Source organism: Dryobates pubescens, chromosome 19 (assembly GCF_014839835.1).
Source record: "Dryobates pubescens isolate bDryPub1 chromosome 19, bDryPub1.pri, whole genome shotgun sequence".
Taxonomy (NCBI): domain Eukaryota; kingdom Metazoa; phylum Chordata; class Aves; order Piciformes; family Picidae; genus Dryobates; species Dryobates pubescens.
The window spans coordinates 14,097,382-14,121,303 of record NC_071630.1 but is presented as its reverse complement, the minus strand read 5'-3'; the positions used below and the strand labels follow the sequence as shown (position 1 = coordinate 14,121,303).

The 23,922-nt window shown below is 60.1% G+C and overlaps 6 protein-coding genes across 6 annotated transcripts; 3 read left to right on the top strand and 3 right to left on the bottom strand.

Annotated features, from left to right (window-relative positions):
• Nucleotides 1-438: 438 nt before the first annotated feature.
• TMED6 (transmembrane p24 trafficking protein 6) lies at nucleotides 439-3,212 on the top strand. The gene is made up of 4 exons (XM_009904492.2): nucleotides 439-959; nucleotides 2,308-2,434; nucleotides 2,627-2,778; nucleotides 2,936-3,212. Exons 1-4 carry the CDS (start codon nucleotides 762-764, stop codon nucleotides 3,158-3,160), a joined length of 702 nt encoding a protein of 233 aa, XP_009902794.2. The 5' UTR covers nucleotides 439-761; the 3' UTR covers nucleotides 3,161-3,212.
• Nucleotides 3,213-3,663: 451 nt separating this feature from the next.
• On the bottom strand, nucleotides 3,664-5,067 carry NIP7 (nucleolar pre-rRNA processing protein NIP7). Its single transcript, XM_009904432.2, has 5 exons — nucleotides 4,980-5,067; nucleotides 4,558-4,644; nucleotides 4,316-4,454; nucleotides 4,089-4,229; nucleotides 3,664-4,007 (listed from the first exon to the last, which is right to left on the bottom strand). The coding sequence occupies exons 1-5, from the start codon at nucleotides 5,033-5,035 to the stop codon at nucleotides 3,888-3,890; spliced, it is 543 nt and encodes a 180-aa protein (XP_009902734.1). The 5' UTR covers nucleotides 5,036-5,067; the 3' UTR covers nucleotides 3,664-3,887.
• A 48-nt stretch (nucleotides 5,068-5,115) lies between these two features.
• On the top strand, nucleotides 5,116-8,008 carry COG8 (component of oligomeric golgi complex 8). The gene is made up of 5 exons (XM_054169980.1): nucleotides 5,116-5,441; nucleotides 5,793-6,000; nucleotides 6,073-6,891; nucleotides 7,381-7,549; nucleotides 7,638-8,008. The coding sequence occupies exons 1-5, from the start codon at nucleotides 5,116-5,118 to the stop codon at nucleotides 7,865-7,867; spliced, it is 1,752 nt and encodes a 583-aa protein (XP_054025955.1). The 3' UTR covers nucleotides 7,868-8,008.
• Nucleotides 8,009-8,045: 37 nt separating this feature from the next.
• PDF (peptide deformylase, mitochondrial) lies at nucleotides 8,046-9,158 on the top strand. The gene is made up of 2 exons (XM_054170006.1): nucleotides 8,046-8,630; nucleotides 8,788-9,158. Exons 1-2 carry the CDS (start codon nucleotides 8,087-8,089, stop codon nucleotides 8,943-8,945), a joined length of 702 nt encoding a protein of 233 aa, XP_054025981.1. The 5' UTR covers nucleotides 8,046-8,086; the 3' UTR covers nucleotides 8,946-9,158.
• Nucleotides 9,159-9,266: 108 nt separating this feature from the next.
• VPS4A (vacuolar protein sorting 4 homolog A) lies at nucleotides 9,267-13,001 on the bottom strand. Its single transcript, XM_009904436.2, has 11 exons — nucleotides 12,891-13,001; nucleotides 12,101-12,212; nucleotides 11,832-11,979; nucleotides 11,681-11,742; nucleotides 11,305-11,424; nucleotides 11,028-11,184; nucleotides 10,554-10,702; nucleotides 10,371-10,452; nucleotides 10,071-10,290; nucleotides 9,848-9,988; nucleotides 9,267-9,739 (listed from the first exon to the last, which is right to left on the bottom strand). The coding sequence occupies exons 1-11, from the start codon at nucleotides 12,909-12,911 to the stop codon at nucleotides 9,638-9,640; spliced, it is 1,314 nt and encodes a 437-aa protein (XP_009902738.2). The 5' UTR covers nucleotides 12,912-13,001; the 3' UTR covers nucleotides 9,267-9,637.
• Nucleotides 13,002-15,759: 2,758 nt separating this feature from the next.
• SNTB2 (syntrophin beta 2) lies at nucleotides 15,760-23,619 on the bottom strand. The gene is made up of 7 exons (XM_009904434.2): nucleotides 23,106-23,619; nucleotides 18,902-19,112; nucleotides 17,726-17,936; nucleotides 17,087-17,229; nucleotides 16,724-16,920; nucleotides 16,406-16,596; nucleotides 15,760-16,237 (listed from the first exon to the last, which is right to left on the bottom strand). The coding sequence occupies exons 1-7, from the start codon at nucleotides 23,536-23,538 to the stop codon at nucleotides 16,145-16,147; spliced, it is 1,479 nt and encodes a 492-aa protein (XP_009902736.2). The 5' UTR covers nucleotides 23,539-23,619; the 3' UTR covers nucleotides 15,760-16,144.
• Between the last annotated feature and the right edge of the window lie 303 nt (nucleotides 23,620-23,922).

The window sequence follows — 23,922 nt, the reverse complement described above, 5'->3', positions numbered from 1 at the left end:
GTAAAACCATTTTCCTGGGTAGACAGGAGCACCCTGCAGAGGCTGGTTCCTCATGAGGGTGGTGAGACACTGTCTCAGGCTGCCCAGAGAGAGGTGGAGATGCCCCATTCCTGGAACCATTCCAGGGCAGGTTGGGGCTCTGAGCAACCTGCTTTAGTTGCCGATGTTCATGCTGACTGCAGGAGGGTTGGACTAGACCTTTAAAGGTCTCTTCCCACCCAAACCACTCTGATATTCTGGGGTGGAGAGGTTTGATGCGAGTCACAACCTGGACTAGTAACACCAGTGTGAGGCTGTGCCCCGGTGGAAGGAGACAGCCATGCTGCATGGGTCCCAGAGTGATGTTCTTCCCTTCTCTGGGCCAGGCTTTTTGCCAGGGCTGAGCAGGGAGCATGTCACAGCCCAAAACTGGAAGCTTCTTGAAGTAAAACTTTTCCTGCTTGACTTCCTTGTCCATAAGACACATACTGGCAGAACATGGGCCATCAGGAGGAGTGGGGCTGGCTTGGTGCAGCCAGAAGGTGCCACTGGACCCATGGTGTTTTGTGGTACCCTCAGTCTCTGTAGGGGGGTTTGACCAGGTGAGCTCTCATGTGGACAAGCTGGAGCAACTCCCACTTTGCTCCAAGATCACCTTGAGGAGCCGAGCCTGTGCCACACTCCTCCTGCCACCAGCCCAGTGCCACTGGGAAGTAGTTAATGATTACCCTACCACCTCAGGTTCCTGCACTGCCCCAGCATGCGGGAGGCTGGGAAGCAGGATGCTGCTGCTGGTGGTGCTTCTGGTGTTGCTGGGCCCCACTGGCTGCCCCAAAACTGAGCCCCTGAGCGGGTCGGGCCAGGAGCCCCTCTTCCGTGGGGCAGATCACTACAACTTTGCCGTCGTCGTCGCTGCTGGTGCCGTGGAGTGCTTCTGGCAGTTTGCACACCAGACTGGCAACTTCTTCTTCAGCTATGAGGTGAGTGTGGTAGGACGTGTCAGAAAGCTGTTGGTGCAGGGCAGTTGCTAATGGCATTAGGGAATGGTGGTGTGGTTCTGCAGCTGGTGCTGCCTGCCTGTGAGGGTGCAACAGGTGCTGCAGTGGTCAAATCTTCATTGCCTTGGTCCTCCAACCAGGCTTATGCATGGAAGGATACCCCATCAAGTGAAGACCATGTGTGTTGACTGAACTCTAGACCTGCTGCCCCTGGGGTGGAGGTGATTTGCCTCGTGTGGGAAAGGTCCTTAGTTGAAATAGGGAAGGGTGTGGTCATTTGGATGCTTCAGCTCAGAAACCATAAATTTTCAGTCATCATAGAATGGTTTGGGTGGGAAGGGACTTTTCAAGGTCCTCTAGTCCACCCATCCTGCAGTCAGCAGGGACACCTGCAACTGGAGCAGGTTGCTCAGAGCCCAAACCTGACCTGGTTCCAGGGATGGGGCATCTCCCACCTCTCTGAGCAACCCGGTGTCTCATCACCCTCAGTGTGAAAAACCCTCCTGTCTCCAGTCTAAATCTCCATCTTTCAGTTCAAAACCAGCACCCCTTGCTCTGTGACAAAAGGCCCTGCTAAAAAGTCTGTCCCCAGCTTCAGGTCTACCCAGACACTTCCCTTCTTCAGTCTGAATAACCCCCAATTTTATAATCATCAAGTGCTGCTGAGAGGTCCAGACTTGGTGCCCAAGCACCCAGAATCTGCTCACAGAGGGCTCCAGGGTGTCCTGGTGCTGTGCAGAGCTCTGCCCTTTGCCAAGCTGCAGTTGGAATGCGCTGAATGTCTTGGACACAGCCCTATCTGCTTGTCCCCATGTTCTGTCCCCTTCCCCCAGGGGAACCTGCAGCCTTTTTATCTCCTGTTTACACTGAGCTGGTTGAAGGAGAGCTGAGGCATGGCTGTGCCCTGTGCTGGTGGATTCCCTCAGCTCTGCACTCAGCAGAGCAGCCCAACAGGACCCACTGCATGGCCCCGGGGCTTGGCACAACTCCATCTCCCACTGCTCCAGGGCACCCAGTCCAGGTGGCAGGAAGCTAGAGTGGGAGATGAGGGGGTCAATGTGAGCACCCACAGCACCATGAGTGAATACTGGAAACCACAAGGATCATTACCCAGGCTGCTAGTTGTAGGCTATTTCAAGCTGGAGCTTGCTAGAGGTTGTTCCTGGCCTCAACTTGTGATAACAAAGTGGTGGCAGCTTCCCACAGACCACTAACCAACACTCAGGTCCTCAGTGTGTTCCTGCCCTGCACAGGAGGGTTCCTGTGGCTCCATCTGTTTCCTGGGTGCAGACTCAAGCCTCAAATACTTGTTGGTGTTTTCTGCCTCCAGGTCCAGCGGGCAACAGGGATTGGCAATAGCAGGAACATCCTGGTCACAGCAACTGACCCCAGCGGTGTCCAGCTTGGCGTTTCCCAGCACATGCGAGGACAGATCAGCTTCCTCACCAAGGAGACAGGTCCTCACCACCCCAATCCCTACTCAGCCCAGCTGCAGGCTCCAAACCTGCCCAGACTACCAGCACTTCCAAGAGCATGTATCAATCTGATCACACCTTCCTTCCAACAAGAAGGATGATGGTCAGGTCTAGGATAGGTCTGCCCAGCAGTGCCTCTTCTACTCAAGAAACATTTCCCATTTCTCTCTGCAGGCTTCTACCAGCTGTGCCTGGACAACCATGAAAACCACTTTGGCTTCGTGCAGGTATATCTCAGCTTTGGTGTCTACTATGAAGGCTTCAATGTGGAAAAGGAGCAGCCAGAAGAAAAGAAAAAGCTGAACAACACCCTGGAGGCAATTGAGGTGAGGCTCAGGGTCCTCCCACAGTGCAGGGACAGGCATGGCCTCCCCAGGGGACCAGGAGGGCATTTACTGATGGCTGAGCTGCAGCTTAATGCTGAGCCCAGGGGGCAGTTCTGAGAGTGACTCTGCCAGCCCCAGCTGATCCATCCTTTCACAGGGCAGCATCCACAAGCTGCAGATCCACATCTTCCATATGTGGCGGTTCTACAACTCCGGCCGGATGCGGAAAGGGGCTGACTTCTTCCTCCTGCAGTCCAACTACAACTACATCAACTGGTGGTCAATGGCTCAGAGCTGTGTCATTGTGCTCTCCGGGGTGCTCCAGCTCTACTTCTTGAAGCGCCTCTTCCACGGGCACACCTCCAGCAGGCAGAAGTGCTAGCAGTGCCCAGAACCGCTGCCCACAGCGCTCTGTAACCAAGCTGCTGCTTTGGGAAGGCTGGGTCCTGCTTCCAGGGGGAAAGAGAGCTCCCCTTGCTCCGGCCTCATCTGAAATCCCCCAGAGATGAAAAGCGCAAGGCGACTGCCTGAGCTCTGCGTGCTGGGTCAGTTTGTTACACCCTTACCTGTCCTTACAGTGTCCAAAGTGCTTTTTGTACCAGACACCAAATAAAAGAATGTCTGGCACACGTGCTGGGGAGTGATCACAGCTCGCTGCCTGCCCTCCATTCTTTGCAAGCCTGGGTGAAGCATTTCCAGCCTTGCAGGCAGCTGCCTGCCCCGTTCCTCCCTCCATGAAGCCAACCACCAGCCCCAACATCTCAGCCCTGGGCCAAACACAACAGTGTCTTCTCCCCTGCAGAGCTGCCTTAGGCAACTAGAGCTCCACAGCAGGGGTAAGGGTTGACCCCTTCAAGACCCTGAACCAGACAACAGGTGCTCTGAGAAAAGGAACAGACTTTATGTGGTGACAGGGGGACAGAGTTAGCACCTCTTCATACTGGCAGCAGCCCCCCAGGAAAATGGGGGTGCCTACTGGCAGCTCCCAGCCTCTTCTCCCTGTTTGAGGTGGGCTCCCTGTGGTTCCCTGTAATGCTGCTGCACTGATGGTGCAGGACAAGGTCCATTCTGCCGAGGAATACTCCTGCCTTCAGAGCGCTGGAGGTCCCTTAGGTCAGCGTGTCCTCATTGCGCACGTATTCTCCAACATCAGCCTGGTGGAACACCACTATGGCCATGGGGTCCACCTTCCGGCACTCCTGTGTGGACTTGGCAGCCACTCCAAAGCCCTGGGAGAGAAAGAAGGAAAGGTGAGAAATTTTCCACGTATCCCAGCCCTAGAAAGCACAGGGACTGCATTGACCACTCACCAGTGGGACATCAGCCATGGAGTACACCACCACACCCTGGTACTGGGCTGTGTTCTCTGTGATGCGGCCCAGGCCTGACTTCAGGACGTGGTTGCCATAGAGGAAGGACTGCTCTGAGCCAGGCTTTACCCACACCTTGTACTGCAAGAGAGAACAAAGCAGTGAGGGGCTGTGGAGGCTCAGTGTGGGACAGGGGAGTTGGCTCTGCAGGGTACACAGTGTCCCACCTTGGCATAGGGTGCCAGAAAGTCCAGGGCTGTGACACTGAGCCGGAACTTCTGTGACTTGGTGAATTTCCCAAAGCAGGTGCCCAGCGACACCAGGCTCTCCCGTGGGATGCTCGCAGCCACCTTCAGCAGCTTCTCACTGAAAGAGGGGCAGAGCTGGAGCAGCTCCTGGTTCAGGGCCCTCAAGCAGGCAGGCACCAGAGCCCCCTGCACGCCCGTCCCAGGTCCCCGTTCGCACTCACCTCAGGTAGTAGACACGGTCACGGTGCAGGCGGAAGCAGTACGTGCCATCGGGCCGGTCCACCAGCAGCTGGATGTTCTCACCGATGCTGTGGGGACAGGCACCGTGAGCCCCACCTGGTCTTGGTCACCTCCCACACCTCCCGGGGCCCAGTTTTCCCGGTCCTCATCCCTTCCACACTCCCCTTCCAACGCCCCTTTCCTCACCCTCAGAGCACCCTGACGGTTCTATCCCCTCTCCAGTCCTGTGCCCAGTTCCCCGCCGGACCCCATCATTCCCGCTAACCCCGTGGCCGGTCCCTCCCTACGGCGCGGCTCCATTCCTTCCGTACTCTCGGTCCCTATCCCCTCCCCACTCCTGTGGCCGGTGCCTATGCCTTCCGCGCCCCCGTGCTCGGTCCCCTCCCGGTGCTCGGTTCCTCACTATCGCCCCAGCTTCTCGAACACCGCCCGCGTCTCCGCCTCCGTCAGCGGCCGCATCTCCACACGCCGCACACGCCGGACTGCGGCGGAACCGGAAACTGCGGAGCCGGAAGTGACGTGGCGGCCAGAGCGGCGCGATGGCGGCGGCGGCTGCAGCAGAGGAGGCCCGGCTGCTGGCCTGGCTGCGCGGCCCGGCGGCGGTGGGGCCCGGCGGCCCTGAGCTCTCCGCTTACGTGTCCGAGCTGGCGGCGCTGGGGTTGGCGGAGCTGGGCCGGGAGCCGGCGCGGTTGGCGGCGGAACGGGCGCGGGTCGGGGCGGAGACGCGCCGCTTGGCCTTCGAGCATTACCGGGCCTTCATCCGGTCCGCTGAGTGCACCGGCCGTGCCGGCCGCGGCTTCGGCGGCATCGAGAGCCGGCTCGGTAGTCTGCTGGACCGCCTGCCTGCATTGCAGGATGCCTGCCGGTGCGGGGACGGGACCCGGGGCGGCGGGGGGGTGGAAGGGAGCAGGGAAGGCTGGGGAATGAGATGAGGCTGAGACGGGGTCTTAGTGCGCAGCAGCAGCCTTGGTGGTATGAGGTCGATAAGGGCTGCGCTGGGGTGATAGGGCGTCCTGGTTCTGAGCCCAGTAAGGATCAGGGCTGTCTGGGACTGGGGCAGCACTGGAAGGTAGCCCAGGACAGCAGTGGAGAGAGGCCAGTGTGGGTCAGAGGGAGCTCTGGACAGCACTAGGGGGAGGTCAGTAGGTAGGAGGGTCCCAGGGTCCACCCATGTCAGGGAGCACACCCTTGCGCTCATCCCATCCGAATCCCACAGGAACTTCATGCGCGATGCCGAGGAGATCGCCTGCAGCCGGCGCATGAACAGCCTGACGCTGAACCGGCACACGGAGATCCTGGAGATCTTGGAGATCCCACAGCTCATGGACACCTGCGTCCGCAACGGCTACTACGAGGAGGCTCTGGAGCTCGCTGCCTACGTGCGCCGGCTGGAGAGAAAGCACAGCAGCATCCCTGTCATCCAGGTAGGTCCTGCTCTGCCCCTGCCCCACAGCTGCCTCACAGTACCCATGTCTGAGGTCTCTTTCCTGCCCCAGAGCATTGTGGAGGAGGTGCGCCAGTCCACCCAGCTGATGCTGAACCAGCTGATCCAGCAGCTCCGCACCAACATCCAGCTGCCCGCCTGCCTGCGGGTCATCGGTTACCTGCGCCGCATGGACGTCTTCACGGAGGCTGAGCTGCGCATCAAGTTCTTGCAGGCACGAGATGCCTGGCTGCACTCCATCCAGGCCTCCATCCCTGACAATGACCCCTACTTCCACATCACCAAGACCATTGAGGCCTGCCGTGTCCACCTCTTTGATATCATCACCCAGTATCGTGCCATATTCTCTGATGAGGAGCCGCTCCTGCCCTCTGAGGGGCAGACACTAAATGAGGGGGCCATCTTCCATGGCTGGGTGCTGCAGAAGGTTTCTGAGTTCCTGCGGACGCTGGAGCAGGATCTTCAGCGTGGGGTGGGCAGCCGCCTGGACTCGCTGCTGGGGCAATGCATGTACTTTGGCCTCTCCTTCAGCAGGGTGGGAGCTGATTTCCGTGGGCAGCTGGCTCCCCTCTTCCAGCATGTCGCCACTGCTGCTTTCAAGAAGGCAGTAGAGGAGGCAGTGGAGAAGTTCCGGGAGGAGATGAATTCCTACACACTCATCTCCACTCCAGCTGTCCTGGGGGGCAGTGCTGGGGTGCCAGTGCCTGTGGCCCAGCCAGGGACTCTGCAGCCACCCATGGTGCTGCTGGACTTCCCGCCTCTTGCCTGCTTCCTCAATGGCCTCCTAGTCGCTTTCAATGACCTGCGTCTCTGCTGCCCCATTGCCGTGGCCCAGGATGTCACCACCTGCCTGGAGGACGCATTGGGCGAGGTGAGGCACCAGGGGACAGGGCTGTGTTGGGTCCTGGGATAGCACAGGGAAAGGCTCACCCTGCCCTGAGTATTTATAGGAAACACTAGGAGAATTGTTTTTGTTGGAAAAGACCTTTAAGATTGTTGAGTCCAACCATTAACCCAACACTGACGGGTCACCACTAAACTCTGTCCCTTGCCACCACATCTCCATGGTTTTAAAACCTCTCCAGGGATGGAGACTCCACTCAAGGTCATCTAGGCCAATCCTGCTGCACTCAGCAGGGAGATCTTCAACTAGATCAGGTCACATCTTCCATTAGATCAGGTTGCCCAGAGCCCCATCAAATCTGACCTTGAATGTCTCCAAGGATGGGGCCTCTGCCACCTTTCTAGGCAAACTGTTTTGAGATGTTCCACCACACTCATAGTAAAGAACTTTTTCCTAATGTCCATCTTCAGAATTAATGATTTCCTGAAGAATTAATGACAGTGCCTTTTCTTCCAGGTTACCAAAACCATCCTTATCTTCCACCGTGCAGAGGAAGCAGCTTTCAGTGCCCGGGAGCAGGAGCTCTTTGCCCAGTTCTGCACAGCCTTCCTGGAAGACCTCCTGCCCTACCTGAACCGTTGCCTCCAGGTCCTCTTTCCCCCAGCACAGATTGCACAGGCACTGGGTGAGACCCCTCTCACTGTTTCCACTTTGGGGGGGGTGTCCCTGCTCCCTGTGAGCCGCAGCCTTGAGCCTCTCTCCCTCTCTGGCAGGTATCCCTCCCACCCAGCTGCAGCGCCTTGGCCGCCTGGGCCGCATCGACGTGGATGCCCTCAGGGAGCCATTGGCTTTCCTTCTGCCAGCACTAAGTGAGGAAGAGCCAGCCCAGGAAAGCCCCCCACGTCCCCCAGGGGAAGAGGAGCCTTTGCCCAGGAGCCCCCTGCCTGTGGTGGACATCCCAGAGAGGGCTCCACTGCCAGACATCCCACCGGCCACAGAGTAGCGGGGCTGGGCCGCGTCACCCCGGGACCCCTGCCCCTTAGTGATGAAGTGGCCCCAGCCCCTGCCTGCCTATTTCTGCCCCTTTGCACCGCGCATCCCCGCAAAAACTGCTTCCTACCTTCGCGGGGCGCTGCGTGTCCTCCCGGCCGCCAGATGCCGCTGCTCCCTCTTACGGTGCCCCGCGAGGCCACCGTAGCAGCGCGCCCGCAGTCAGTCGTCCATGATGGCAGCGGCGCTAGCGGCAGGGCGGTGGCTGGCGGGGAGCGTTCCGCGGGGATCCTTGGTCCGCAGGTGCGGGTCCGCGGCGGGCTGGGGCGAGCGAGAGCGCTCGTACTGGCGGGCGCTGCGGCGGAGGGTGTTGGGGCCGCCCGCGCCGCCGTTCACCGCCCCCTGCCAGGTGGGAACCCCGGTGCTACGGGCCACCGCCGCCGCGGTGGACCCGCAACAGCTGGGTGGCCCTGAGCTGCAGGAGTTGACGGCAGCGCTGGCCCGCGGCTTGCGGCGGCTGCCGTGCCTGGGGCTGAGCGCGCCGCAGCTGGGGGTACCGCTGCGGGTCTTCGCCGCCGAGCTGTCTGCCGAGCGCTGCTGCCAGTATCCGCCAGAGCTCCGCCGCGCACACTGCATCGAGCCCTTCCCACTCCGCGTGCTCATCAACCCTGCGCTCCGTGTCCTCGACGCCCGTCTCGTCACTGCTCCCGAGGGCTGTGCCAGCCTCAGAGGCTTCTCTGCCTATGTGCCGCGACACTGGGCTGTCCACGTCTCTGGTATGGACCCCGTGCCCCAGGTGGGACAGCCACCTGCCCTCCAACCCTTCCCTCAACCCTTCCCTGGGACCCCCCTCACTCTTACATGGGACCCCTTTACTCTCCTCACCCCCATTAACCCCTGTCCCACCCCAACGGCCGCTGTCCTGGGCTGCAGGTGTGGATGAGCACGGGGAGCCAGTGAGCTGGGAGGCAACAGGCTGGGCTGCCCGCATCATCCAGCATGAGATGGACCATCTGGATGGGGTCCTGTACATCGACCGCATGGACACCCACACCTTCACCAACGTCTCCTGGATGCAGCTCCTGGACTGACACCTGACCACTGGCTGTTCCGTGCCTCTGTCTCACCAGAGCAAGAGCTGTGATGGGAGCCATGGGGACTCTTCCAGCATGGAGACATGGCCTAGGGGGCCCCCACTCAGCTGTATTGCACCTAGTATGCACTGTGAGGACTTGGTGCAGCTCTTGACCCTTCTTATTCCACACTTCCTGGTTTGGGGTGCCTGGAGCATGGGAACCCCCAAACCCCATCCTGGGACAGCATCACTTCAGGCAGTGTGATACCAGGGGGCTTGAGGTATGCAGGCTGAGCCCACCAGGTATGATCAGAGCCTCACGGAGGGGGCCTGGTGCTGGCTGAAGCTTTTGGATTGTTTTAATTTTCATATAAACAAGACAGAACCCAAAGCAGCATTAATTTAAAAAATAAAAAAGGAGCAGGAAGAAGAGTGGGGTGCACCCTGGGGGGGGAGGGAGGAAGCACCCAGCCACCCACACCATGCTCGGTCTCTCCCCCACACCCTGCCCCCCAGTCCCTTAGTGTCAGCCTCCTCCCCCAGGCCGTGCTCCCCATGACCCCGCCGCGGGGTGCTGCAGTGCGATGGGGTGAGAGTGAGCGCAAGATGAACCTGTTTGGCACGGCCAGCAAAGGGAGGGGAACGTGAAGGGAGGGCTCTGCCAATGCAGCTGCCCCAGCCTCACGCCTGCCCCCCCACACACACTCCTTAACCTTCCTGCCCAAAATCCTCCGTGAATTTCTTCACCCTCAGCAGATCCTCAGTGTTGACGGTGGGGCGAGTGGTGGCCAGGGAGCGCAGCATGTCCGACTGCAACAGAGCAGGTGGGCAGCTCAAGCCCTGTGCCGTGATGGGGTGGGAGCTGTCTACACGTGGCATAACGGGTGCCTGGCCCTGGGACATGGTAGCTACACTCACCTTGCAGACAGTGGGCTCCAATAGCTTGTCGCTGGGCACGTCCATCCAGGTCATCTCAATGGCACCAGGGTCACCGGGCGAGCACGGTGTCAGGAGGTCATCCACAGAAGCACCAGGGGTGGTGCGGGATGGACCACGGACCTGCAGCAGAGGCAGGTGGTGGCCACGGCACCACCAGCAGCCTCAGGCACAGACCCCCAGCCAGGAGCAGACTCCCACTCACCTTTTTGAAGTGCGTGGCTGACTGCACCTTGCGGACAGGCTGCATGAGAGCGTCCCGCACGATGATGCTGATGTCGGCCCCTGAGTAGCCATCAGTCTTGCGGGCCAGCTCCTGGATATCGTCGTTGGTCAGGCTGTGTGGGGTGTTGCCCAGATGAAGCCTGAACATCTGGGCGCGGGCAGCCTCTTCAGGCAGGGGGATGTAGATACGCTTCTCAAACCTGTGGGTTGGCAGGCAGGGGGTGAGTCCTGAGCTGCAAAACCCTGCCAGACTCCTCTACCCACACTGTGTCCTGCTCACCGTCTCCTGATGGCCGAGTCCAGCACCCAGGGGATGTTGGTGGCACCCAGCACCAGGATCCCATCGCTGCTGTTGCCCACACCTGCCCAGGGACAATGATAGATGGCTCAGAGCAATCCCTGGGCAACTGCGAGACTCAGGTGTCTGGCAGCATCTCCCACCCCATCCTGCTTCCTCCCTCACCCTGCATCTGCACCAGGAACTCAGTCTTGATGCGCCTCGCTGCCTCGCTCTCATTCTCATTGCGGGAGCCACACAGCGAGTCCACCTCATCGATGAAGATGATGGAGGGTTTGTGCTGCCTTGCCAGCTCAAAGAGATTCTTCACCAGCCTGGAAACAAGGGCAGGGTATGAAGTCAGGGACCACCACCACCACCACCCAGAGGCCCTAGGAGCCCAGAGATGATGCATCCCATGTTTCAGCAGCATCTCACTCCCCTGCCCACCCTGGTGACCCTGTGCTGACACCAGGGTGGCAAGTGCCATCCTGGGAGAAGAGCCATCCCCAGGCTGTAGAGCCTCAGGAAGGCTTGTGCTCTACTCTGGGACCCATTAACAAGGTTTACCAATGCTGGTGGACCTGACACTGCCAGCCCAATTGGTGGGAACATCAGGAGCCACTCTGCAGCAGCCACCCATCTCTGCTGCTCACTTACTTCTCGCTCTCTCCCAGCCATTTTGACATCAGGTCAGAGGATGACACAGAGAAGAAGGTGGAGTTGTTTGCCTCGGTGGCCACAGCCTTGGCCAAGTAGGATTTGCCAGTGCCAGGCGGCCCAAAGAGCAGGATCCCTCGCCAAGGTGTGCGCTTCCCTACGACAGAGGCCAGCATCATGGTCGGGGTCACCTCCCAGCACTTGCCTGCCCCAGCTGGCACCCCACAACACTGTCTCCATGGGTGAGTGGCAGCCGTGATGCCACCGTGACCCTCACCAGTAAACAAGTGTGGGAACTTGATGGGCAGGATCACAGCTTCCTTCAGGGCTTCCTTGGCTCCTTCCAGCCCGGCCACATCACTCCACCGCACGTTGGGCTTCTCCATCATGATGGCACCTGTGTGATGGGCACCACACTCCCAACATCTGCCAGGAAAAGACAGAGCCTCCCTCCCCTCCATCTCCACCCCACCAAACCCCCCACCCACACTGCCCCTTGGCACAGAGAACAGTTGTGGGGAGCTATGACACTCCAGCAATACACCCCTGGGCCCCAAACCCACAGCATGTTCCCGTCCCTGCGTGGCCATTGGGGAACCCCACTGCTGGCCCCACACACCACCAGTGCCACCGTGTCCTCCACAGCCCCTCACCCATCAGCTGCTCCTGCAGCTTCTTCTTCTCGGGGTTCTCGCCCTCACTATCACTGTCGCTCCTGGGGAGAGGGGACACAGGTCAGGAACAGGACCAGCAGCATCCTGCCAGCTCCATTGGTGGGTAGGGTGTCCCTCGCTCCCCACGCACCCCTTGTTGTCATTCTGTGACTCTTTGACAGGTTTCTTGCCCTGCTTGTCCTTGCTGCGCAGGTACTCCTTCAGCTTCTCTGCCCGGTCCAGGTACTGCACACACTTGGCCCGGATGCTCTCCTTTGCCTTTTCACTGTGAGCCTCATCTGCAGAGAACTCCCAAATATCACCCGTGGCCCCATGCCACAGCCAGCAGCCCCACAGCCTGCTCTGAACCCCTCCAGAGCCCCCGAGGTTGTACTAGGGACCACACTGGCCCCATCTCACATTTGATGGCGTGCAGGAAGTACTCGACAGCATGCTGGTACAGCCGCAGTGCTTCCTCGTAGTTCTTGGCCTTGTCCTCCTCGGTGGCTTTGGTGACCAGGTCGATGGCTTTCTGGTGGGGGAGGACACAGCACCGTGAGCCGGGGAGCGACACCGGCGGGCGGCACCCGGGCCAAGGCAGGATGATTACGTTCAACACCGCCGAGGGAGCCGGGCTGGGCCTGGTCTGTTCACATCGAGGTCTCTTCCACAGTGCTCGGCATAACCAGGCTCCTTCCTCACCACCGGCAGTGGGCTGAGACTGCCCTAACGGGGCCTGGCAGCGGGGCAGAGTGAAGTCGTTCTCTAGTCGGCACAGGCACCGGGTGAGGCCGTTCCCCGGTCGGCCCTGGCACCGGCACTGGGTGAGGCCTTACACAGATCAGCACGGGGTAAGTAAAGCTTTTCACCGACCGGCACCGTGTGAAGCTGCTCCCGGCCGGCACCGCTCCGGCACCGAGCAAGGCCTTTCCCTGACCGACACCGGTATCGGGTGAGGCCATTTCCGGACCATCACTTAACCGGCACCGAGTGAAGCCCTTCCCCGGCCGCCACCGCATAGGCACCGGCTGAAGACATTCCCCGACCGGCACCGCACCAGCACCGGTTGAGGCCTTTCCCCGACTGGCATCGAGCGAGGCCTTTCCCCGACACCTCCGGGTGAGGCCTCCCGAAGCGGCCTCCCAGCGACGCGAAAACAGGCCCCGACAGGCCCCAGCCCGGCCCTGGCAGCGCCTCCATCCAGCCCTACCTGCAGGGTGGACGTTGTCATCTCATCGCCCGGTGTGGCCGCTCCTTAGCGCGGCCCGGTCCGGCCCAGCGGCGGCGGCAGCGGCAGCGGCAGCGGCGGGGCCCGTGAGACCGGACCCCTCCTGCCCCGGCGCTGTGCACCACAGCGCCCCCTGCCGGCGCCCGCCGGCACACGAGGGGAGGGGTCACGCCAAGCCACGCCTCCCTCCCGCCGCGCCGAGCCGCGCCCCCCCGGGCTGTCACAGGCACCGAGTGACCGATCCCGGCGTGCCGGGGCTGGAGGGGATCTCGTCCAACCCCCCTCTTAAAGCAGAGTCACCCACAGCAGGTTTGGAATCTCTCCAGAGAAGAAGACTCCACAACCTCTCTGGGCAGCCTGCTCCAGGGTTCCAGCACCCTCACACCAGAGGAATTTCTCCTCATGGAACCTCCTAGGTTCCAGTTTGTTCCTGCTGCCCCTTGTCGTGTGTGGCACCACTCAAAAGAGTCTGGCCCCATCATTTTGCCCAACTACCCTTTAGTCTTGCTGATCGCTGAGAAGAGTCAGCCTTCTCTCCTCCAGGCTAAACAGTCCCAGGTCTCTTGGCGGTTCCTCCTCACAGTCCCCTCAGCATCTTTGTTGCCTCCACTTAACTCTCTCCAGTGATTCCCTCTCTCTCTTGAACTGAGGAGCCCAGAACTGGACACAAGATTCCAAGTGGGTCCTGAGCAGGACAGAGCAGAGTGGGAGGAGAACCCCCCTCAACCTGATGGCCACATTTTTCTTCATGTACCCCAGGAGACCCTTGGTTCCAAGGGCACATTGCTGGTTCATGTGCAACTTGCCCACCACCACTTCCAGGTTCTTCTCCACAGAGCTCCTTTCCAGCAGGTCAACCCTTGGCCTGTACTGGTGCAGAGGGTTATACCTCCCCAAGTACAGGACCCTCACTTGGCCTTGCTGAATTTCATGATGTTTTCCTCTGCCACATATAGGATGTGCAAGGACATACATGTGAGGCACCCACAGGCAGCACCTATGCATGGGAACACACAGATACAAGCCCTGAGGGCAGAAAGGCTCCAGAGAGGGCTGTACCTGGTGGAAAAGGAAATGGAGGTGGTGGTGGCATTAGTTCTCTGGTAATTGTTAATTTAGAAGGTGAGCCAGCATATGTCCAGGTGGCCAAGAAGGCCAGCAGCATCCTGGCTTGGATCAACAATAGGGTGGCCAGCAGGAGCTGGGCAGGGATCGTTCCCCTGTACTAGGGAAGGGCAAGATCACACCTTGAATTCTGGGTTCGGTTTTGACACACCACACTCCCCACCCCACCCCCCAAGGAGGACACTGAGGTGCTGAAGTGGGACCAGAGAAGGGCAAGAAAGCTGTTGAAGGTTTTGGAGAACAAGTCTTGTGAGGAGCAGCTGAGGGACCTGGGATTGTTCAGCCTAGAGAAAAGGAAATTAAGGGGAGACCTCCTGGCTCTCTACAACTGCCTGACAGGAGGTTGGAGCCAGGTGGGGGTCCTTCTCCCAAGGAATCAGTGACAGGATGAGAGAAAATGGCCTCAGGTCGTGCCAAGGGAGGTTTAGGTTGGACATGAGGAACAATTTCTTCCCCTCGAGCATTGTCAAGGCCTGGCCCAGGCTGCCTAGGACAGGGGCAGAGTCCCCATCCCTGGAGGGTTTTCAAAGCCATAGAGATGTGGTGCTGAGGAACATGGTTTAGTGGAATCCTGTCAGTGCTGGATTAACAGCTGGTCTGGAAGGTCTCCTCCAGCTAAACCCTTCCGTGAAGCCAGCACTCCCAGCACCCACACACATGCACACCTCTCCCTGTGCAGCCCCTGCAAACACCCACACCCTGTGTCACACACAAGCTCCTCTGTGTGTCCATGGACACACAGCCCCAACTACTTGCAGATATCTGACCCAACACACACACCCCCTGCCTCAACCACTCTCACCACAAGACCCCCCTAGTCCCTCCACTACCCCCATGTGCTGTACTGGAAATTAACTGTCCCCCCCCCAAGCAGCCATACACACAGAGAGCCACACATCACCTCACCCTCCCCCTGACACCCACAGCTTCCCCCGAGTGAGACTCAGAGCCCCCAGAAAAAGCAATTTGGTATAAATAGCGATTTACAAAGAGTACAAAAATAGAGGGGGAGGGGGGCAGGGCTGGTGCTGGGGTAAGAGGTGATCATGACCTGTAGTGCTTGTATGCTGGCACCCCCCTGGCATCCCCCTGCCCAGCACAGCCCCATGAGAAGCAGAAAAATGTGCAAGTGGACTTTGGCTGAGGGGTAACTGAGGCCTCAGCCAGGAGTCTGGGGTGGGGATCCCCACTCCCACTTTGCCCAGGGCTCCCCCCAGCACCCTGGTGTGTGGAAGCCACAACCCCTTGGGAGTGGGGGGCAGTACAAAAAGCGAAAGTGCATCAATCTACACATCCTGTCCCAAACCTGCAGGGGCCTGTGAGCCCCCACGGGTAGCTCCCAGGATGGGGGGGCACAGATGTGGCATCTGGTGGGGGGGCCATGGGGCAGAACAACTTGGAGTAGGGCAGTTCCCAGGTTACCCCAGCCCCTCTGCCCAGGACAGCAGAGACAACATTTGTTTTGTGGCTTTGGGAGGTTTAGGGGCTCACAGATGTACCCCCAGGGCATCAATTGGAGTGGGGAAAGCAGTTGAGCCCTCACCTGCATCCTAGGGTGTGCTACAGGGACAAGCACCCCAAGGCTCAGGGCAGCCCTTTTTGTGCCTGTGAGCACACCAAGATGAGTGTGCATCCCCCACCCTGACTGGGGAAGAAGACCCTGTGCTGCAGCTATGGGGGGCCCCCCCACAGCCCTCACTCATCCCATGTGGGGACAACATGACCCCATTTGGAGATGCCCCAAGGCAGGGAGGGTGCTGGGTCCCCCAAAAGTGGGTGGATGAAGCACCAGGGGGTGCCCAGTGTTTGTGGGACACTGGGCTCACCCCAATCCAAGGCACAGGTGGTGAGATCAGTGATGGCTTCAGGCCCACAGGGATTAAAGCTGGTGTCTGTGTCCCCCCAACACCGGGGGGCTGGGATTGCTGGTGTAGAGCAGGAAAGGCTCACCGCCCCCATCCTGGGAAGCCATCCTGCTGGTCCCTGGTGGCTTTTGGGGCAGCAAGTTCTGGCCCCGGCAAGGCACTGGTGGGGTAGGAGGGATTGGGGGAGGGTCCCCTCCACTTTCCCCAGCTGGACTGTGATGGGAGAAGACAGGTGGGGCAGGGCACCTACACCAGCAGCCCCATGCGGGTGACTTTGGCAGAGAGGAAGGTGTGGAGGACGAAGACGATGGGCTTGGGGCAGGAGTGCAGGTCCAGAGCCTGAGGGGGAGAAGGAGAGTAGTGTCAGCCCCCAGCCAGCACCCAAACCCTGCAAGGTGAACTGGGGCTGGGGGCTCCCCACCAGCAGTACCCAGCAAGTCAGGATGATGCAGGGGTGGGAGAGAAGTAGGAGACACCCGGGAGGAATAAGCCACCCCATCTCCTCACCAGCTCCCCCTCAGAGCCCCCGAAATCCAGGTAGAGAGTCCGGATGCCATCATCTGCCGACATCTTCAGTCTCTCGTAGGGGTAGCGGAAGAGGACGGTGCCAGCGCCGGCGCCCGGCTCCTCGCGGCAAATGGTGAAGCCACCCTCGTAGTGGATGGAGAGCTGCACATCCTGCCCGCCCAGCGTGCAGCCTGCAGGCATGGTTATGGCTCAGCCTCGCTGCGCACCCCGTGCCCGACAGATGCTCTGGGTCCACCTGGGACCCACTGCACCCCAAGAGGGAAGCTCCGAGGGTCTTCCTGACCCCACAGCACTCACCCACAGTCACCTCTTTGATCAGCTCGGCAGCAGCATGGCAGCCCTGGACGAGGACACGTGTCCAGCAGGAGAGGTCCCGGTGCGTCTCCACACGAAAGACATGCATCTCCACGCCCTGGCGAGAGCCCGTCCGGGTGGCAAAGGTGAGCTCCGAGCCCAGGGCGGGTGAGCGGCGGCCTGAGCCCGAGTGGACCAGCCTGAGGTGGGGAGGAATAGGCAGAGTTGTGGGGAGGGTGTCAGGGGTATGATGGCAGCACCATGCCACCCTGTGCCCATCGCTGTTGCAAGGTCTGTCCCTGCTTCAGCAAGACAAGGAACTGGATGTTTCCAAGAGGACCTTGTGCTCCAGCCCACCAAGCCCACCTGGTAGCCACCAGCGGGTAACTGTGACATGGGGAGGCCCAAGCATCCCTGGTCCAGGGCATGCCGTCGTACAGCAGCAGGTCCTTCTCTGTCACCGCCATGAGCACCGGATGCCATTGCTGCCGCCCTCCATCCAGGCGTGCCTGCAACAGACATGAGGCCATGGCGAGGGGCACCAGGTAGCTGCAGCCATCCACCGCTGCCCTGGTACCCCGCTCCCTGTACCCACACCTGGGCTGACCCCAAGCTGGCAGCTCCACATTGCCAGGCTGTTGGCAGCATCCACATAAAGTTATGTGAGGTACCACCAAAGGTGGTCATACCAGGAAGCCAACCTGGGAGCAGATCCTGGGACCCCACTGATGGGGCTGGGCTCGCCACAGTGCCTGGGCAGTAAATGGTGGAAAAGTCAGGGGGTGAGGAGCACCTCCAGCCTGGAAACCCCAGTGGCAGCAAAGGTTGAGAGCATGGGAAGTTCTCTCTTGACCAGGGCAGAGTTTGGAAAGTGAGAGTAGCTGAGCCTCATGCCCAGGCTCATGGCAGGGGTCCGCAGCTGCAACCACAGTGCCAGTGGCACTACCATCCCCAGGGATAGTACCAGACAGCATCTGTCCCCAGAGCAGCATCAGCAGCACGTACCTGCTCAGCCAACCAGGCAATGTGCTTGACCTCCCTGCCACCAGCCACAGCACCACCAGTGCCCAGCATAGCATTGAGCTCTGCCAGGACCTGGGGCAGCAGGGCGGTGATGTTGGCATGCAGGGCTGTGAACCAGGAGTGTGCTGTGGCTGTGTCCTTGCAGCGCAGGATCAGGGTGTTCCGGCTGTCCGGCGAGTGCAGCTCAATCAGCCTGCAAGGGATGCGGTGCTGCCTGGGATGGGGGCACTGTGCCCCATGCCCAGCACTGCAAACTGTTATGGGGCTCTGGCTGTGCCAGGGAGCCACCTGGCAATAGGCCTGCGGGCTGGCAAAGCTGGGGGGATCTGCAAGGCTCCCCTTTCCGTGGGCAGGGGGAGGCTGCCAGCTGTCCTGAGGGTGGCACAGTGCAGCCTGGTCCTGGCCAAACCCCCTGGATTTTCCTTTCCTGGCTCAGTGAAGGAAATGAGAGATCACAGTGTCAGCAAGAGGCAGCCCCTAGACCTGTCCTGGCAGATCCACAGGAAACAGGATCCCCATGACAACAAATATAGCAGTGTGCCAAGAAGGCCACTGACATCCTGGCTTGGATCAGCAATAGAGTGACCAGCAGGACCTGGGCAAGGATTGTCCCCCTCTGCTGAGCACCAGTGAGGCCACATCTTGAGTGCTGGGCTCAGTTTTAGGCCCCTCACTCACTGAGGTGCAGGAGTGGGACCAGAGAAGGGCAAGGAAACTGGTGAGGGGTCTAGAGAACAGGTCTGGTGAGGAGTAGCTGAAGGGACTGGGGTTGTTCAGTCTGGACAAAAGGAAGCTGAGGGCAGACTTTCTGTCTCTCTACAACTGCCTAACAGGAGGTTGGACCCAGGTGGGGCTGGTCTTTTCTCCCAAAGAATAAACCATAGGGCAGGAGGAAATGACCTCACCTTGCACCAAGGGAGATTTAGGCTGGACATGAAGAACAATTTCTTCCCCATAATGGTTGCCCACACCTGCCTGGCCCAGGCTGCCTAGGGCAGTGGTGGAGTCCCCATCCCTGGATGGATTTCAAAGCTGAGGAGCCATGGCGTTAGGGGACATGGTTTACTGGTGACCTGGCAGTGCTGGGTTAATGGCTGGACATTTTCTAACCAAAAACACTCTCTAACCACCAGGTGGAGGGGCAGCCCCCATACTCACCTGTTCTCCAGGTCAGGCATGCTGAGATTCCGGGCCACGAAGCACATCTTCAGGGGGATCACCTTGCGGTCACGGGGAACCTGGTGCTGGGGGGATCCTGAATCCTCGCTGCCGCTCAGGCTGGGCGACTGTGGGGTGGCTCCCTCCCATGGCAGATCTGACACCAGAGAGGGCTTCTTGATGTAGGGGGTCACCTCCTGCATGAACTTCACTGGAGGCAGAACGGAAGGGACAGGTTAGAGCTGGGCAAGAGTCCTGCATCCAAGGAATGCTCTGCCTGCAGAGGGGAATCTCAGCCAGCCCTGGGTGACTGCAGGACCTCCCCCAGCACAGCTCATGCCCAGGGAGCTGAATTTACCACCCAGCCTCATATCAGAAGCAGAGGAATGGGGCACCCCACCCTCCCACCCCAGGGGTGCAGAAGCTCTGGGGACCAGGGCACAGCCTGAAGGTCCCACCCTGCCCAAGATGAAGATGCTGGGAGCTCTAGAAAGGCAGTGGTGGCTCATCCCCTCCACCGGCAGCCAGTGTCGGAAAGGGAAGACGCCCAGCACAATGGGGCCGGGCAGGAGGTCAGGCTGCAGCCCCATCCTGAGCCGCCCCAGCCGCTTCACTGCCAGGACGCCACCATCCAAGTTTCCAGCACCACGGGTGCTGATGGCGAGATGACTCCACGGTGCTGCCCGTGACAGCAGGACAAGGAGGAGAAGGAGTTTGCAGCCAGGACATCCCGGCTCCACGCTCTTCTCCAGACAGGAAGGAAGGAGGCACCAACTCCTATTCCCCCTTGACTGTCCCTCCCCAAACACCACGCAGCGCAGCCAAAGAGCAGCTCTGGTGAGGTTCCAGCACCCCAGAGCCCACCCCAGCTCTGGAAGGGGTGAGCAGGAGGTCATGGTGCGGCTGGGGGCTCATCGGTGCCGACAGCTGCCCCGGCTGCCCTCCTCGGGGAGAGCCGACACCCTCGAGATGTCCAGGAGCGTCAGCCGAGCTGGCTGCCAGAGTCGGGATGAGGCCGCCAGGGTGGGATGGGACACTTGGCCAGGCAGGAAAGCTGTGAGCAAGCCTGCAGCCGGTGCTGGACCCCCGCCCGGACGTGGCTCCCCAGCCAGCACGCATGCCGTGAGATCCCCAAATGCAGGAACGTGCTGGGAACAGCAACGTCCACACCCTGGGGCAGCAGGGAGTTAAAAACAGCCAAGAAAAAGCAAATAAGCTGCAGTCCACGAAGTGAAGCTCCCTGCTGCCATGAAAGTGTCCACAGAGCCGGCATAACACCCCAGCAGGGCCAGACCAGCTAGCAACCAGCTCTTTGAGGAGCAGGAATGACGGTGCTAGGGCATAGGTCCTGCTCTTTGCTGGCTGTCCTGCTGCCATACACAGCCCTGGCCCAGGCCTCACTGGCTGCAAATCCCCCAGATAACATCTGCCCATGGCATGGGTGGGAGATGCCAGTGGGGATGGAGAATGGGTAGGAAGATGCTGGTGAGATTGAAGTGCAGGTAGGGAGGTGCCAGTGGGGATGGGGAGCAGGCAGGGAGGTGCCAGCCACCCACCTTCCCACCAGATCTGCCAAGCCGAGCAGCATGGCGGGCTGGGGACGTGCTGCCACAAGGCGCTTGTCCTTGCTGCGGGCATCAAACGAGTTAATATTAGCCTCCGGCCGCGCTGATCCCAGGATTACCGCTGCCCGCGCACCCCTAATCCTGCTGCCTGGACAGGCAGGACACAGCAGCGCCGGGGGCAGCAGCAGCTCCCACCACCAGGCCACTTGGCAGATGTTTACCAGATGTTGCCAGCTGCCTCCAGCACTAGCTGAGAACCTGCAACCTCCAGCCAGCCCCTGGCAGGGCTCCAGCCCATGGTGCCACAATCTGCTGTGCCGGTGCCAAGCTCCATTGGGGAACAGCCACAACCTTTCCAAAGGCTGGGTTCACCGACACCCCCTGGAGCAGGGAGGACTGTTCGGTGTACCCAGATGCCACAGAAGACATGAGGTAGAGCTATGAAGCCAGCAGTGCAGGAGCCTGAGCATCATGCCAGGGTGTTGCTGGCCATGCTCATGGATGTCAGTGGCAGCGAGCACTACCAGGTAGCTGCTGTGCAAGCTTGGCCACCACGGGACACACACCACAGCACTGAGCAGATAAGCAAGACCACAGCTGCTGGGGAGGATAGCAGCAGAGCCAGCTCCCTGCTTTCAAGGGGTCACAGCTACAGCATGTGCAGCAACACAAAGCTCCCCATGCCAGTGGGCATAAAACTGGCACCAGGGCGCTAGCACTTGCAACCATCTTGTTTGGTCCCAGTGAGCCCGTGGCCGGTGCAGAGCCACCCCAGCAGCCACTGCCGCCCCGCCTATGCGCTCACCACAAAGGAAACCTGGCTGTCGCTTGCACCCCTCGCTTGGCCTGAGGCAGGAAGGCAGCTGCTCTGGCTGCATGGCAGCACCAGGTTAGCACCAGCCAGGGCTGAGACCTTCTGCACCACCCAGGTGTCATCGGTTCATCAGAGCCCTCTCCTGCCACCAGCATTCAGAGAGGAAACACCAAAGTTTCTCCATGCTGCCATATAGATCGACTCTTGCAACCAGCCTTCCCCTTCACCAATGCCTGGCCACCCTGTGTGCCCACAGGAGCAGAAAGGCTCCATTCCCCCAGCATGCCAGAGTGTGCCTTGGGCCTGCACACACCCTGGGAAGAAGGTACCCAGTATGGGCCCATGTAGCCCAACCCTGTGCTACCAACCTGCTGGGGTGCTGGAGCAAAGTTGGTGATCCCATGCTCTACCACCAAGCCAGGTGAAGTCCTAGCATATGCCAGGGTGGTCACACCTCCAGAGCCTGACAAGGAGAGATGAGGCAGGATGGCACAGCCAAGGTCTTTGCCAGCTCCTCTCCAGGGCCCAGAGATGCCAGCCACCAGACAGTCCTGCCAGACTGTGGGGCAGCCATGAGCAGCCCTGTAGCCCTGACTGGTAAGGGAAGTGGGGGGCTGCTGCAGTGCCCGTGGCGGAAGCGAGGCACAAAGACACTGCAGGGCTGGAGCTCCTGTGGGACAGGATCAAACGAGCAGGCAGTGCGAGGCGGGAGCGAAGGGAAGGAGGCACAGAGTCCTGCCTGTGCTGGTGGCCCTGACACTGAACCAAACACTCACAGCCCCCCTGCCACGGCCGAGCCACACAAAGCCACCCTATGCCAAGTATGGCTGTGCCAGGGAGCCTACCTGCCTCTCATTATGCTGGCACAGTGTGCCAGAAGCAGATAGGTGAGTAGCAGTGTTCATCACTGGGGTCAGCCCAGCCTGGCTTGCACCACCATCCAAGCCCAGTGTCCACCCATGGAGCAGCTTCACACACTGGAAAACACACAGCTTTGCCACAATGCCAATGGTGTGTGGCACCATGGGCCACCACGATACATGGCACATGGGGTTTGTGTCCTACTGGATGCCTTAGATGGGGATGCCCTATAGCATGAGTCCCTGTGCCACACGCCGCCGGGCCAGGCAGGTCCTGTCTGAGCTTGTTGGGCTGCCAGGAACAGGTCGGGCAGGAGCTGGTAGCTGTACCAGGCTGGCCTTGAGCTGGCTACAGCATAGGCATAGAGCCGACAGGGTCACAGAGCCCATGGGATCACGGAGCGCATGGTGACACCGAGTTCAAGGAGATGCAGAACTCACAGGGACATTGAGCTCGAGGGGACAAGGCAGAGCCCAAGGCCACCCCCTAGGGACTCAGGGGGCAAAAGCACCCACCCCAGATGCTCTGTCTCCAAAGATGGGGGACACCCTGTCCTGGGAAGATGCTGTAGCCAAGAGTCCCCAGCTCTGTCTCAAGGTCCCCTAGCTCTGTCCTAGGGGGCACAGTCAGCAGAGATGGCACATCCCTGTCCCCAGCTAAGAGGGGTCCCTATCCGACCACAAACGGGGAGGGGACACCCCTATCCCCATGCCAAGGAGAGACACACCAAGACCCAGCACCGGGATTGAGGGTTTCAGGGAAGGACTTAGAGGTAATGGAAGTGGGCTGGGGGAAGTAGGGTCCTGCAACCGGAAAAGAACCCCAAGGACAGGTCCAGAAACCCGGTGACAGCGGCAAGGGAGTGTTGTAGGACCCGGTGATGGGACAAGGGGACACCCGATTAAGTAAGGGAGCATCGGGGGCTGGTACAGAAAATATAGGAAGAAGGGGTGTTAGCTGTTACCTTCGAGAATGACCTCCCTCCCGGCTCGCTTCAACGCCTGGACAGCTTGATCGTGGGTGGCATCCCGGAGATCAACACCGTTAACGGCGAGAATAGCGTCGCCCAAACGGAGAGCCCCGCTCCGTTCCGCCGCCAAACCGGGGAAGATCCGAGAGATAAGCACCGGCATACGATTCTCCCTCCCTCCTTTAATACTAATACCAAGCCCTCCCGCTTCCGCTTTCACTACTCGCACCCTCCTCACACAACCGGGAGCTGCCGTTGCCTCTGCATTGCCGTTAACTACGCCGTTAACCGCCGCCGTTTCACTTCCTCCCGGTTCCGCCGTTAAATTCAAAGATTCCCCGTTTAATTCTGCCGCTACCCGTACCCAGCGTTCCCTTAAAAGCAGTTCTAACAGCCCCGTTTTACTAGCCCGGGTCCACACGGCCATGCCGCTGCCGCCGCTACCGTCGCGCAGTACCGGGGGAGAAGGGGCGTGGCTTTTTAGGGGGGCGTGATTACGCAACCACGCCCTCCGCCCGCATGGCGCGCTGCGATTGGCTGTGTAGCGGGGGGAAGGCAGGGCCAAGAGGCTCCTCCTCTCTCTTCTGCGCGACCAATCGCAGCTGCGACGACGAAGCCGCGCCCGACGCTTTGCTTCACGCCCGCGCTCGCCCTTTGAAGCCCCACTTACTGCATAAAACCCTCCCTCAAGCCCCAATTTTCCCCCGCGGGTCCCTGATCCTGCTTCTGAGGGGCTCTACACCTTCCAGACTTAGTAGCCACCTTGGTCCAACCAAGCAGAAACTCGACAATGGAGTACCGCTATCACTGG